This window comes from Musa acuminata, chromosome BXJ1-6 (genome assembly GCF_036884655.1).
Source record: "Musa acuminata AAA Group cultivar baxijiao chromosome BXJ1-6, Cavendish_Baxijiao_AAA, whole genome shotgun sequence".
Taxonomy (NCBI): domain Eukaryota; kingdom Viridiplantae; phylum Streptophyta; class Magnoliopsida; order Zingiberales; family Musaceae; genus Musa; species Musa acuminata.
In genome coordinates, this window is record NC_088332.1 from 1,229,438 (window position 1) to 1,244,021 (window position 14,584).

Below are 14,584 nucleotides of genomic sequence, written 5' to 3' on the forward strand. Positions count from 1 at the left end.
TGTTTTTAAAGGTGGATATCAGAGTTTCTATTTCAACCTGAAAATTATTGCTAGCTATAACAGATTAGATCGGCAATGACTTTAAAGGAGTATAACAGGTTAGATAACATCTGCAATGACTTTAAAGTCAAACTAATTATCTTAGGATGCTATCATCAAAACTTTTCATGCCTTTAATTTTCCTGATTAGATTTACACATGCATATCTTCCCTTGAATATGTTGATTTGATTAATGGTGGATGGTATGCTCACCCCTTTCCACTTTAGACGCAAACATAAACTTACTCATTTCATGTATGTTGATTGATGATATCTTTTTACATTTTTGTGCTAATAAAAAGTCCTATAGGACTATTGCCAGTATCGACATATTTACCAAGCCTTGGATTTAAACATATTGACCCTTCGGAGAAGGGGCTTAGACATTTGGGGTTTGTCATTATCCAATTCAAAATCTTTATCAATCGTAACAAGAACAGAATTCATAATCACAAAACAGAGAAGAATGATGCATGGATGGCACACTATACACGTCTTCCATATACCAAACGTAGGCCTTTCAAGAATCTATTCAGATATCAAATCACCCCACACCACATCAAAATACAAGTGTTTTATGTTCATAATCACTGTTCTTTCACTTTACATTATCTTTATTTTTAGCAAAAAGGTTTCTCTGAACTCCACTAACTACCCCCGGTTTGGTGCAGCATGGCATCAATCTCATCACCATCTTCCATCTCAAGCTGAAAGTAAAAGGAAAAAAAAAAAAGGATGGGAGATTTAGATTTGGAACAAGAAAAGAATATCTTAAACACAATCTGGCACCAAACATGTTTTTTAAAAAGCAACAATTTAGTTACTTCTTCTGGGGTTTGTTCCCCGCGCAGCCTGCGGCCGTCAAACAGGAATGCAATCGAATTGATATCCACCGACTGGCGATCACAGTAGGCATTCATGAGCTTCCGCAGCTGAGTGCTGTGCTTAATCCTGAAGAAGACCTCATTTCCATCCTATTCAGCAAAAAAAGGAATCAAAATGTAGCAATGAGTTCATCAGAATAAAATTTTAAAGGTCCTTCTCATTTAGAACTTATTACAAGATTATAATATGTCATTTCACTTGCATAATGTATTTTACACAATGTTGAAGGTCAAATTCCAAATCAACAGCATTTGCAAGCAATAGACTAGAGACCTGCATGGTTCTCAATATGATTACAGTCTTCCTCGGCTCATCCCAGAAAACTTAACTGGCAAACCCCTCACTGATAATGCATCGAGGGGCAGTGCACAAGGCTCAATCTGAGGAGGACCTATGTATGCATTCTAACTCTATGGTTCTTTATACGACCAGTATCCTGTTCGCTCATGCTGCAAAGGAGGAACCTTACTATTATGCCAATGGCTGCCCTCATTATTGAAATATTGATCTATTAACTAAAAAGACAAAGACCATCAGCGTAAACATAAACCACAATTCTCAGATGTCTCAGTTCCAGGTAGGTTAGAATATCTTTGCCAATGCCTCAACAAGAAACACTTCATCTCCTTTGTTATTCAGGGTTATACAATAACAACAAAAACAAAAACAAAGCCGTAAGTCTCAACTAACTGAGACCCTTCTTGCATATCTATCCATCAAACCTAACTATAAACATAAACCACAATTAAATCATCATGATTGTCAGTAATGTATCTAAGAAATATATTCTTGAACATCCAAGGCTACCTAGATTTTGTGCTTTGAGATTGGACCATCCTATTTATAGCACAATGGCACTCATAACGTTTCATAGTAAAATAAGCCAATTAAGATGAGAACACCATATATAACCATAGATATCCTTGATATAATGAATTAAAGCTACTTTGCAGTTCACACTTACCATATGCTGAAAAAAATAACTCTCTGCATAACAAAAGTCTTATCCTATGTTTTATAAATATTTCAACAAAACTCAGATCTTCATGCATATATGTTCTAGAATAAAGCATTCATCTGATGATGCATAAAAATCAACTTCATGACTCCACGATGATTCCATTTTCTGGTTACATCAAACGACTCGCATAACAAGTCAATAAATACTTCTTACCATCTGCTATCACCTATTTCTGGGTATTCTACACTAAATGAAAAATTCCTATTCGATTCCATCATCACTAATCAACTAAACTATCATAAAATTTACGAAGACATGGCACTTTAACAATTGGACGATTAATATTTAATATCATCAGACTCATTGGTCATTGAGTGAAACACTTTGTATCAATTATCACTATAACAAGTTCCAACAAGCCGTTTCAGTTCAACATTAAATATTGTAAATGCAAAAAATATTCAATCCTCAGAAGGCTAGTACTAGCCACTATAAACCAGTCATTACCTTGTATCAGTTTTATACCAGTTTTAGTGGTTGTTTTCGATACCGGTCTTTGAAATATTAGACAATGAGCAAAGGATCATAACCCTTGGCTGTCTCACAAGTGCAAATAATAATTTATGCTAGTCTGATCAGATCGCAATCTCATGTAGATAGTTTGCAGAAATAGAACAGTTATACAACATTCATGGAAATTGCAAAAAACATACTCCATAGAAAATCTAAAAGTGAAGAAAACACAACACAAAATCATTCATGCACTTCAAACAATCTGGAACTTGGCTGCAAGCAGTAAAAGAACTCAGCAAATAGAAACATTGGAAGTATCCGAGGGGCGAGCGTAGAAATTGATTATAAGCACATAAAAGTAAATAAAACAGTGTCTTTCCTTGGAGAAAGGCCAACATGAACCTAAAAAATTATCCCTTCATATAGTTCTACCTAGAACCAACAGCTTGCTATGAGACATAATCCAGTTTGGACTTAGCAAAAAGTTTCATCAGTCAGAAACTTACAATAGATAATTTCCAAAAGATTAAAACTTTGCCACGCCCAATGTCCTAAAAAAAGCCACCTTTCTTTACTAGCATCCTTTTGTCAAAAAGATTGTTCTGGAAAAAGCATCACAAAAGAACGATAAAAGGAATCATACAGGACCCGTTTGCTTGATCGGAAATAGCAGGGGATAATCCATATCAGCGAAGAAGTCCAAGATGAACAGCAAGAAATCACCATTGTCATGCACAAATTGTCCGTTAAACTACTAAACTACCCTAATCTAGCAAAATGTTTGACATGAAATAATCCAGTTGACTACATCCCCCCTATATTTTCTCGTTCAAACTCGAATCGTATAATCGACAACATCATTTTGAAAGAAAATTCTGAACCTAAAGCTATATATCGATTCAAGGAATGACGTACAATCCCTATAAGAACTTCACAAGAAAACAATCGATCGAAAAGAGGAGCAAGAAGAGATCGAACCTGCCCCTTGACCTTGAGGTTGATGTGCGCGGCCTGATCCGCCGGCTTCTTCTCCTCCTCCTGCCCCGACATCCTTCTCCCTCGGCTCCGCGACCTCGATCGAGCAAAGCAGGGTTTCTAGGGTTTAATCCGACCCTTCGAACGAGTAAACGTAGACGCAGAGATGTGACGGACGCGGATTTCAAACCTGACTTCACAACCCGATTTGATAAGGGGTTTATGTCCGGTGCGATACTGACCGTCGCTTTGCGTGCCGTACGGGCGACGCGATGTTGACCGTTATGATCGTCATTTATTTTTCTTTTTTTGTTTTTAACAACTTGGATAAAATCTTACCCTTTCGTTAGAAGACTTTTGAATGCCTCACAATTATTTCATCTTTTGTTTTTTCTAATAGATTTCTAATGCAATAATTCCCATTTTGATTCCAAGTCATTGTCACAACTATTTCTATGATTTAGAAAATAGAAAGCAATTTGACATCATAAATATACATAAGGGTAATTAATGTTCCCTTACCACTATGGACATCAACTCAATCAAGTTTACAATCATTAAGTTATTAATTAAAATAATAGATCAAAAAATTATACTATAAAGTTAGTAATTTAAAAAGAATAAAATATGGATAATAAATATTATTAAGATATTTTTTATAATATAGTAAATGAGGATAGTAGGATTAAATAATAATAATAAGACGGTTGATATATTGAAGAGGTGAAAAAAATGATAGTTTTCTTTTTGTTCTTATAATTAAAAGATATAAATATTTTTAAAATTATTAAATATATCTAATAGCAAATAAATAGTTGAAAGTACTTTTTTCTTTTTTAGTCTCAAATGATCTAATTAGTGATCGATCGATCGATTTGATTTGGGTTTTTATAACTATACTTCTTTTAAGATTTTAAAAGGTTGGCCCAAAGAATGAATAATTTGGGGTATGTGTTTATTCTATTATGAAATTTCCAAACAAATTATTGTCATTGATGGTATACCCCCATGGGAATGCATATATATATATATATATATATATATATATATATATATATAGAGAGAGAGAGAGAGAGAGAGAGAGAGAGAGAATTAGATTACTCTTAGTTATCAGAGCAGCAGTTTGGATTCCACAAAACTAATAGCATATTGCATGATATCTATGAAGTTGCAGCTTCCCAACTCTACTTTGCATTGTCATTCTCAGCCTCCATAAAAACACCAAGCCCACCACAGTTCCTGGTAACTTCTCCCCTCCACAAAAAGCTGTGTTTGAAGCTCCCTTGCAACTTCCTCCATCCACTTCATTCCCCCTCTTGTCACCCTCCATGCACTTTCTTTGCACCTCCCCCTTGCTCCTCTCTCTCTCTCTCTCTCACACACACACACACACACACATTTATATCAGTGACCTACACACACTCACCTCACTCACTCACTAAGTCTCATAGTAGCAAAGATAGAGAAGGCTATTGTTGATGGCTACTGCTGCCAGTTTCTCACAGCCATCCAAATGGTTCTCCAACAAGAGCTTCAAGCTGAGCCTGCAGCGGTTCATTCGCTCCAAGCCCAAACATCCATCGTCGCCACCGCCTGCAGCTAAAGGCCCAGCGACTGACGACTTCCGCGAAGCATTCCGCCTCTTCGACGGCGACGGCGACGGCAAGATATCGGGGGAGGAGCTCCGGTCCTACTTCGCGTGGGCCGGCGAGGAAGTGGCCGCCGAGGAGGCCGACAGGGTGATCCGCGACTTCGACTCCGACGGCGACGGCCTGATGGACTACGGCGACTTCCTGCGGCTCGTGCTCGAGAAGGGCGACGGCGGGGACGACGAGGACCTGCGGCGAGCGTTCGAGATGTTCGAGGCGGAGAAGGGGGCCGGGTGCATCACCGCCACCGGTCTGCAGCGGGTCCTGAGCCGCCTGGGGGACGCACCGTCCCACGAGGAGTGCACCGCCATGATCCGAGCTCACGACCTCGACGGCAACGGCGTGCTCGACTACCACGAGTTCCATCGCATGATGACGCTGTCTTAAAGCTCATGCGTGCATGTATGCATGCATGCATGCGTTGCGTCGTCCATGCTCTAACGTAGCTCAGCTCTCATTTGGTGTTTTAGGAGTGAGAAATGCCACCTTCATGCAGATCTCTTTAGTTTAGATGATGCATTAAAACAACATGTACTTCTCTTGTGAGTGTTTGATCACTTGTGATCTGAAATGTAGGAAGAAGGTAGATATAAATATCCTTTCTCTCTTGCAATAACCGTGGCAATCAAACCCTTACTGCTTGTGATTCGAAACGTAAGAAAAAAAAAATAGATGTAGACATCCTTTAAATATATGAACACATATATAAATCCTAAATACATTATGGCATTCTTTGGTATCTGAAATATATGAAAATGTAGTTCGAAATATGCTTTCTCTCTTCCCATTTATACGTGTAATGGCTTTACTTATGACTACTTGCAGACAACCAAACACTTTCCCTCAATTATATATATATATATATATATATATATATATATATATATATATATATATATATATTTGAGTCTGGTATTTTATGAATTAAATTGTATGCAATACATGTATAAAAAAGAAAATGATACCTAAATTTCTAGCATTTTAGAAAAAAAAAATGCTAATAGAATTGGGAGAATTGAGCACATTAAATGACACCTATACTTCTGACAGCCCAATCACTCTCACTGAAGGCTATGCATTCCCCACAAAATGACAAGTGAGCAGCTGATGATCTATTGTACAAGTGGATATATCAACTTGATCTGTTCATCAGCATCTAAAATAGATTAATATTGTCTTGCCCTCCTATTATTAAATGAAAAATGATAAACAATTATTATAATTTATCATTGTAGTCATGTAGTCATAGGAAGAAATGATATGAACATTTATTTCATCAACCATGAAGAATTCCCATATGTTTCCACTTGATGTCTTCTCTCTTTGATGATTTTTTGTCCTACTTGCATTCATCAAGAGGATAATATTTATCTCATACTAAAATTTTTCCGTGAGTTTTGATATCATAGTACAATAAATCTTGTAGGACCAAAATATTCAAACTCTAATTTATGAAGATAATCTCTTTATTTGCATATATTGAGCATCTTCATGAGTCACAGTAGGGTGAGCCATAATAGGATTTACAAGATCAACAATGTTAATATTTCTCGTTTATGATTTAGATGATAAAAAAGATGAGCCCTGATATCATGAGAAGATTATTTCTTAACGATTTAAACAATTCATTTCAATCTTACTAAAAATGAAACTTTGATATTAATACCAAAGGAAGGTTTGGATCATCTTCCTTGTCCTACAGGAAAATATTGTGGCTATGATCTTCCGAATGGAATAATGAGTGTGACTTGCATTAGTTAGATGGTCCAAAGCAAAAAATGATTGGCTCATGCATCGTTGCCAATTCCCTTAGTAGTTGAGTCATTTATTGCCAGTACAGATCAAGTGCTTCTCAAACAGTAGTTTAAATAGAAGTAACACCTACTTTTCTATGGAACAACTCATCTCAAGCCTAAATAAATAAAATGATAGTTTGGTTGGTAAAAATCTTGATAAGTTATTATAACATCTGAATCTCATCTTCATCATTTATCATTTGAAAAAAAATTAAAATTTGAGATTAAATCGAATCTTCACCATTTGTGTTTTAAAAAAAATAATAAAATCGATTGATATATTTAAATACATGTGATTTTATAATTCTTAAAATAATAAAAATAAAGAATCCTGTAGAGATTTCTTGATTTTGAAATATCTCAAAAATAAAAAATGGGATGTTTTATTTTTGAGATTGAATTTCATATTTGAATATATTTGATAATTGTAAGAAAGTAGGCTTTTTTTTTTTTTTTGAACTAGAGGCCTATCAAAAGAAAATCTAGAGATAGGTTCATGTAAGATGATATCCCCCCTTAAAAAAGAAAACAAAAATCTAAGCATGAAGGTTTCTTGCATCATTGGACCGACAGCTGCAAACCTTCCATTCTTATGTCTATGCACCCCTTAGGCTCCTTTTAAGTATCATTCCAGAAGCTCTTATTTGTGTTCTCCTGAGTTTAATGGCATTCCCCCTTTTAAAATCAAATGGTTTCTTTCATGTGGCTTCAGAAGTTACCAAAAAAAAAAAAAAAACTTTTTATTTAAAATTTCTAGAATAAAAAATCACTCACTAATTCATTCAATTTTTTAAAATGATTTCTTGAAAAAAATCTTCCTTTTTTAGCCTTTTCTGGTTAGATGTTCTTTTTATTTTTTTTTTAAATAATATTTTTATTTTTCATAATATCTAAAGTGTCATTTATCGTGACTCTCGTCTTTCTTCTCATTTATCGTCTATCATTATTGTCGATATTTCTTTTACTTTTACTCTAGTCTAACACTCACAAGCATACTCTCGTTCATAATTACAAGCGAATAATATGAGATTATAGGAAATAGAAATATCATATAAAATAAATAAAAATAAGAGTATCTTATGAAAAAATAAAAAAATTAAGAGAAATCATTCTTTTTATTTTAATTTTCTAAATTACTTATAACTAACATTTGATAAAATGAAAATACAAGATTTTTTAATAATCTGCTTTATATATATATATATATATATATATATATATATATATATATATATATATATATATATATATATATATATATATATATATATATATATATATATATATATATATATATATATATACGCACGCACACACGTAAGAGTGGTAAACAGGAACGGCTGTTGAAGACGATTTATCGATGCCACCGGGAAAAGGTCATCACTCCTTGTTATTGTTATTTGAATGGTCGAAAGGGAGGAGGCCGACGCTTGAAAGGTCAAACAAGTCAGGCTGCCTGCTATGCATGGAGTCAATTCCATCTCCTACCATTCGGTCATCAGTCATCACCACCACCCTCAGCCCCCCACTTCCTCTGTAAGGCACCTATTATTGATTCATCCTGACCTCATCTGGGGCCAATTGACCTCGTTTCCTCTGGCCGCGTCCCGGAAAGGAATTGTTTAGCTCTCTTTAGGCTGCTTCATCTCCCTGCGTCGCTCGAAGTAGAAGGCAGGCGGCTTTTGTCTTTCAAGTGACTTTTGGCCCCCTTTTGGGATCCCAAGCCCTGGAGATGGCTGTGAGTTCTTTCGACTTCGTCCTGTCGTTGTTTTCGGATGATTGTTGGTTTTGTCTGAGTGAGAAAGTTGCGATCTTGGGTGTCTGTGTGCTTTGAGTTCGGCGTTTTGATGCATTCTTAGTCTAATGAAGAAAAAAGCTTCTTTTTTGTGCGGTTTTGATGTCTTTTTTCTCTGTGTTTCCTTTTTCTTTTATGTTCTGTTGATTTCAAGAAGGCTCTTGGAGTTTAGTTGGGGGTTTCATGTTGCCTCCCGACAATAATATTGGTTTTTGGGATGCCAAGCCGTGGAGATGGTGGTGAGTTCTTTTGGCTTCCTCCTGTCGATGTTTTCGGATGGTTTTTTGTTCTGTCTTGCGGATGTGGGAAAGTGAGAAAGTTGCGATCTTGGGTGTCTGTGTTGTTTAGTTCGCCGTTTTGATGCATTCTTTATTTATGGTAGAAAAAGGTGCTTTTTTGTGCGGTTTTGATGTCTTATTTCTCAATGTTTTCTTTTTCGTTTCTGTTCTGATGTTTTCAAGAAGGCTTTTGGAGTATAGTTGGGGGTTTCTTGTAGCCTCTGGACAATAATGTATGCTAAAGGATCTGAAGAGTGCCAATGTTGAAGGATTTGACGTTTTTAGTCTCTGTTATCTTATCATTTTTTTCGGTTCTGTCATGATGATTGCATCTGATATTTGAAGTAGGGGATGCTACTAATTGGGTGGACCAAATATCATGTCTTATTCTTTTCTTTTATGTGCTAACTGTGATGTGGATTCAAGATTGGATATTTCTTTAATGGTTACAGAATCTTGTTAATCTTAAGACATGTTTCTTGGATTTGAGTTTTCGATTTCGTTAGTTGTCATAGGGTTTGATATCAGAATTTTGGGCATACTGATGGCACTTGTGTTGGTAACAATGCTTGTTTAAGTTGATCAAGGGCATGAATATTTCTGAACATTTGTCTTCTAATATCATGCAAATTCCACATGTTATGCCCTCTTGGTAATCTTGACTTGTGACTAATACGAGCTTGAAAAAATTGGATTTACATTTTTTGTGAGTTTAACTTTTGGAAATATTCTCATGTGTTAATATGATGTTCACTTCCTTGCGTATGTGAAAGTTCTAGAATTTATTTTGCCATGAATTTTGTTTTCCTGAAGAACATCTTTTAGGTTGGTTGCTTGGAATGGGGATTGTTATATTCTCATAGCGCACTAGCTTTATTCTGGTGAGTAGACATCATTTTTGTCTTGAGCGATCAAAAGTTGTCTGAGATGCACAAGGATCAGATACAGGATCTTTTTGTCACATAAAGAATGTTAAAGTATACTTGATGTAGATAAATGATACTTAGCTCTTCCTTATATTCTGAACTTTTAATGTGGTCTCGTTATGAGGCATGCTTCGGTTTTCATTTATATCGTATATGATGTATCAACAGACAAAGTTCTTTTAATTTGCACTTGTCAGTGAGTTGTCTTGTTTTTTAGGAGAGCAATGAGGTCTCTTTCTTTGCATGTTTACCTATAAATTTATGCAACTAAGTTTTTCAAAATGTTTGTATTGCCTGACAATCTTATAAATGCTAGTTGTCAGTGATGATGCTGCCAAATGAATCTTACAATTTGGACCTGAAAATTTTAAATTTATGTTAATTATCTAATGTTTGTCATCAGTTGCTTCTGATGTGATCACCGTTGGTTGGATGAAGGTGAAGTGATTGCTTTTCGTAGAATTACAAGCTTCTGTTCTGTTTCGTTACAGCAGCATGCCCATGTTCCGAAGTTTGGAGATTGGGAAAGCGTTGGTGATGTTCCCTATACACAACGTTTTGAGGTTGTTCGCAAGGGTAGAAGTGGAGGGAAGGCAATAAATTCAGATGATCCTCATGAAAACCCTGAAGCGGTACATCCAAACTTGGAAGACCTACATCCAAAGGATGATCGCCGTCGACTCACGCAGTCACCTTTGCATCATGGTGCTGTGACTTCTAAACCAACCATGGTGTCCCCTCTTCATAGGCATGGGTATCAACCAGATTCAGGTGACCATAGGAGGGCTGGCAGAACAAGTGGTGGATCTGAGAATAGCTCTCCACTTCATGCCCATTATCAAGTGAAAGCTGCTACTAGAGTTGGTGTATCTTCTCCTTCCAAGGGTTCATCCGAAGGTAGCCATGCATACACTTCCAATGTTGCAAGTAGATCGAGAATGACTGGTGGTCGAGGTGATGAAACAGTAAGTCTTTCCTTATAATGATCAACTTTAACAATTAAAATCAAACTTGAAACCACGTAGTGATATTCTTTTTAACAGCCTGAGAAAGTGTCATCTGTGCCTAAGTTTGGTGAGTGGGATGAAAGCAATCCTTCATCAGCTGATGGTTACACCCATATATTTAACAAAGTGAGAGAGGAAAAGACTGGATCAACAAAAGCTACCATGATAACTGATGATACGATCTATGTCAATGACCAAGATGTTCGTGGTAGATCCATGGTAAGCCGCTTACTTTTGTGTATATGCTTGAATAATAACTTCATTAGAGCTATAATCTTGATAAAAAAACTTCCCAAGTTTTAGTCTAATTAGACTTGTCGCTAGTTTCTCTTGTTTCTAGATATTTATTATTGTATTTGACGCAAATGAAATGACACAAAAGGTGCTTGTCACTTGCATTTTATTTTCCCCATACTTTGTGTCAGCTTTGTGCCCATAGCTAAATTCCAAGAAAGTAGAAACATCTTGTTTGGTTTCAACACTTCTCATGGCTAATGCATATTGGTTATTCAGGTTGAAATAGATTCTAGTAAAAGTTTGATCAGCTAGCTATTAGTTGTATTACATGAGTTTTCTACACCATTGGTGCTGGTACTGGCAAAATACATTTTTTTAGCAACTATAAAAATGAAATCATTGCATTTCATTGAATTTACCAAACAGAAACTTTTCGACTATGGCAAATGGGGTATGGGTGTATAATTTCTTCTAGTTCAGAATTGCTTTAGTTGAAGTAAATTGCTTTTTAGAGATGTAGAGGCAAAAATTTTATCTTGGCATTTGTACTATTATCCAAAATTGAGTAGCAGTACTCAGTTTATTGTTCATTCCTTTGTTTATGGCCTAAATATTTTTCATTGTTTTGTTTGCAACAGTTGCAACAAAGGACCAACATTTATTCATCTGATTTAATTATTTCTTTAACAGAGTTGTTGCTTTGGCTGGTGCAAGAAGTAACTAGTTGCACAGGAAGGTTCAAATCTCTCATCCTGTACATATCCTCAAAGAAGACTATCATATTATTTGGATATATTTGAGAAATGCATTCTCCTCTGTGCTAGTGTGGATGTTCATGAATATGTTGATGTATTCGAAAACATTTTCTTTCTAGTTTCTTGTGCCTCTGTATCCTGATTGCAACACTATGGAAGACTAAATTTCAGATTGATTCAGTGGCCTCTTTTACAGCTTACTTTTTCAAATGCCTCCCCACATGCTTTCGCTCTCTGTTTGGGAGTTCTACTTCAGTGTATCAGCACTTTCCATGATATGGATCTGTAAATAGTGAATCTGGAGTTCAATATGGATAGCTTCTTTCTTTCTTAGCAGATCTGTCCCCATTAACTCATAATCTTATGTTTTCAGGAAGCAAAGTTGCAGGTAAATTGTATCAAACTGAACATTTTGCAGGGTGTATAGGGCATGTAAGTATAAGATTTTGGCATACACGTGTTTTATTGTTGTATTAGGATTATTATCTCATATTACAAGAAACCACATGATACATTGATCATTTCTGTTTAATTCTTTTACGTAATGGAAATAATGAAGGAAAGTGAGACTACAAGTTGCTAAAATCCCTACAAAGAAGTAAAGAGATTGAGTTTTTTTGTATTATTGTCATTTATTTACTTGATTTCAGTTTCTGCATCTTGTCTTTAGATGATCATGGAGTCAATAGAAAACAAGACAAGCAAGCTTGTTACAGTGTCATCATATTAGACAAAACTCATTGCACTTGTGCAGCGAGGAATGTATGCTACATCATTGTAGGATCTCCAACACAGGAATTGGACTTCATGCGCATCCAGAAGAAGGAAAGAGAATAATGTTTTGGAGAGGAAAAAGGGATCAGGATCTTGAGGTTAACTCAGAAAACCTAGCACCACATAGTATGTAACAAGCACAGGCAAAGAGACCAGCATCCCAAAGATCACCCTGCAACAACAGGACAAAGTGTTCATGGTTGACCAGGAAAGATGGAGTTAAATTGATGGTCTGTGTTGGTAAATGTCAACTTACGCAGTGCTGAGCACATCAGCATGTAATCCATACTCTCTTGCAAAAATGAAGGAGGTGATGGACTGAGGCAGTGCAGCCTGCAAAATGTTCTTAGAGTCAATAAAAAGAACATTTACCTGTATAAGAATTAAGTATATTACCTGTATGATTGCCAGATGCAGGATGTCACCGCGAAGTCCGACGGCAATGGCTCCGATGGCGGTCGCCACCGGCCCTGCGACGAACTTTAATGCCATCCCAAATGCCGTCAAGCTCGGTCCACACGCGAGTATCTTCTCTTGCAGAGCCATGAACAGTCCTGCAAAACCATGGCGACCGCTTCATGAAATGCACATTAGACTCAACCTTAGGAAGCTTGATCTCTTCACCTACCCATGCTGAACATGGCCATCCCTGTCCCTGCCTTGGACATGATCAACACCGATCCCTCCATGATGCTCGGCATCTCAAAATGCCACCTGAAACAATGATCACAAGTCATCTCCATGAACGCCATTTGCATGAGCATGGTGTTCGAGTCTTTGTCTTCCTGTACCTGTTCGCGATGAACGCCCAGGTGATGCCCACAATGCTCGCGTATGAGTTGGGGTTGAGCGCGAGCTTGAGCCACACCGTCTTCATCAGCGACCAGAAGGAAGGCTGCGAAGCGACGTCTACGTCTGCGTCTTTCGCCGGCGGTGACTCGATCGACACATTACCGATGGAGGGAGCTGTGGCCACGGAGAAGAGACCGCATCCCGCCTTCCGGAGCTCGAACACGAACAGCAGCAGCGTGAGCCATACGATTGCTTGCACCACCGAGAGCTGCACCACAAGGTCCTGCGCCCACGGCCCGTACATGGCGCCGACGAGGGGAACGCCGACGACGAGGGAGTTCGTGAGGGTGGCGAGGGAGAAGCTGGTGACGGACCAGCAGTAGCTGCCCTTGCTGCTGCACTTGGGCCAGGCGGCGAGGAGCAGCGCGATGGTGACCTTGGAGATGGCGTCGGCGGCCACGAAGCGGTAGTTCATGGCGAAAGGGTCGGTGTGGAGCGTGAACTGGAAGGTGAAGAGGGGGAGGGTGATGCAGGAAACGAGGCGGTTGATCGCCTCGCACTGCTCCGGCGTGATAACACGCCACCACTTCACCGAGCCATATCCGAGGCCCAGTGCTACATACAGCGGCGCCATGGCGTCCACCACCTTGTAGATGTCCCCCCAGCTTATCATTCTCGCCTTTGCTCCCAGGGAAGAATGTCTCCTCTGCAAGCTTCGACTGGGGGTGGACGATGGTCATCTCCTAGGTTGGAATGGCAGTATATATACATGGGAATTGGGACATGTGGCATGAAGGTGAAGGTGAAGGTGGCTTGGTGCATTGATTCCAGTGCTGTGGATGCTTAATTATCCAAGCAGCAGTGCCATGGGCGAGCAAACTTTTGGGAAAGACATGGGTGCGGGGGATATGGAATGAGGTGCAACGCTTATTCCATGCATGTTGTTGAAAGGAGAGCTTAAATTATTGGTTTGGTCATTCCCCAAGCAAGCAGGAGAGATGTGAGGGAGGAGCACTGAGCTTGATGGGGAAGAGACCATGGAATTCATGCTTTTCTCAGGATGGTGTTGCTACACTTGCACAGTTGCACTTCTTTCAAATTGAGCTAAAAATACTTAGGATCTTTGATCGATTCTATTCACTAATAAATAATAAATAAAATACACTAAATTTACATTTAAATCTCTTTAATTATAAGGGTG

At 37.8% G+C, this 14,584-nt stretch overlaps 4 protein-coding genes across 6 annotated transcripts; 2 read left to right on the forward strand and 2 right to left on the reverse strand.

Moving 5' to 3' along the window:
* Positions 1 to 541: 541 nt before the first annotated feature.
* On the reverse strand, positions 542 to 3,559 carry LOC135675533 (small ubiquitin-related modifier 1). Its single transcript, XM_065185786.1, has 3 exons — positions 3,378 to 3,559; positions 865 to 1,014; positions 542 to 747 (listed from the first exon to the last, which is right to left on the reverse strand). The coding sequence occupies exons 1-3, from the start codon at positions 3,447 to 3,449 to the stop codon at positions 688 to 690; spliced, it is 282 nt and encodes a 93-aa protein (XP_065041858.1). The 5' UTR covers positions 3,450 to 3,559; the 3' UTR covers positions 542 to 687.
* A 1,252-nt stretch (positions 3,560 to 4,811) lies between these two features.
* Positions 4,812 to 5,644, forward strand: LOC135677612 (probable calcium-binding protein CML41). The gene has a single exon (XM_065189976.1). It carries the CDS (start codon positions 4,853 to 4,855, stop codon positions 5,408 to 5,410), a length of 558 nt encoding a protein of 185 aa, XP_065046048.1. The 5' UTR covers positions 4,812 to 4,852; the 3' UTR covers positions 5,411 to 5,644.
* Positions 5,645 to 8,253: 2,609 nt separating this feature from the next.
* On the forward strand, positions 8,254 to 11,993 carry LOC135586552 (RPM1-interacting protein 4-like). 3 transcript variants are annotated; one of them, XM_065185788.1, is made up of 4 exons: positions 8,254 to 8,557; positions 10,310 to 10,783; positions 10,862 to 11,044; positions 11,701 to 11,993. In XM_065185788.1, the coding sequence occupies exons 1-4, from the start codon at positions 8,552 to 8,554 to the stop codon at positions 11,860 to 11,862; spliced, it is 825 nt and encodes a 274-aa protein (XP_065041860.1). In that variant the 5' UTR covers positions 8,254 to 8,551; the 3' UTR covers positions 11,863 to 11,993. The 3 variants fall into 3 exon arrangements, with proteins under 3 accessions (XP_065041860.1, XP_065041861.1, XP_065041862.1); XM_065185789.1 differs by having other exon boundaries at positions 10,313 to 10,783; XM_065185790.1 differs by having other exon boundaries at positions 8,262 to 8,557; positions 11,753 to 11,993.
* A 506-nt stretch (positions 11,994 to 12,499) lies between these two features.
* Positions 12,500 to 14,124, reverse strand: LOC135675534 (auxin efflux carrier component 5-like). The gene is made up of 5 exons (XM_065185787.1): positions 13,383 to 14,124; positions 13,220 to 13,305; positions 12,988 to 13,145; positions 12,848 to 12,924; positions 12,500 to 12,763 (listed from the first exon to the last, which is right to left on the reverse strand). The coding sequence occupies exons 1-5, from the start codon at positions 14,054 to 14,056 to the stop codon at positions 12,691 to 12,693; spliced, it is 1,068 nt and encodes a 355-aa protein (XP_065041859.1). The 5' UTR covers positions 14,057 to 14,124; the 3' UTR covers positions 12,500 to 12,690.
* Between the last annotated feature and the right edge of the window lie 460 nt (positions 14,125 to 14,584).

What these genes read in the sequence shown, in the direction of transcription:
- LOC135675533 (XM_065185786.1), bottom strand. Translation starts at nt 3,449, where the DNA reads ATGTCGGGGCAGGAGGAGGAGAAGAAGCCGGCGGATCAGGCCGCGCAC. An exon ending in ACCTCAAGGTCAAGGGGCAG is followed by an intron (nt 1,015 to 3,377) that starts GTTCGATCTCTT and finishes TTTGCTGAATAG; the next exon opens with GATGGAAATGAGGTCTTCTT. An exon ending in GGGAACAAACCCCAGAAGAA is followed by an intron (nt 748 to 864) that starts GTAACTAAATTG and finishes TTTTACTTTCAG; the next exon opens with CTTGAGATGGAAGATGGTGA.
- LOC135677612 (XM_065189976.1), top strand. Translation starts at nt 4,853, where the DNA reads ATGGCTACTGCTGCCAGTTTCTCACAGCCATCCAAATGGTTCTCCAAC.
- LOC135586552 (XM_065185788.1), top strand. An exon ending in GTGGTCGAGGTGATGAAACA is followed by an intron (nt 10,784 to 10,861) that starts GTAAGTCTTTCC and finishes TCTTTTTAACAG; the next exon opens with CCTGAGAAAGTGTCATCTGT. An exon ending in ATGTTCGTGGTAGATCCATG is followed by an intron (nt 11,045 to 11,700) that starts GTAAGCCGCTTA and finishes TGTTTGCAACAG; the next exon opens with TTGCAACAAAGGACCAACAT.
- LOC135675534 (XM_065185787.1), bottom strand. Translation starts at nt 14,056, where the DNA reads ATGATAAGCTGGGGGGACATCTACAAGGTGGTGGACGCCATGGCGCCG. An exon ending in GATGGCCATGTTCAGCATGG is followed by an intron (nt 13,146 to 13,219) that starts GTAGGTGAAGAG and finishes ATGGTTTTGCAG; the next exon opens with GACTGTTCATGGCTCTGCAA. An exon ending in GCTGATGTGCTCAGCACTGC is followed by an intron (nt 12,764 to 12,847) that starts GTAAGTTGACAT and finishes CTGTTGTTGCAG; the next exon opens with GGTGATCTTTGGGATGCTGG.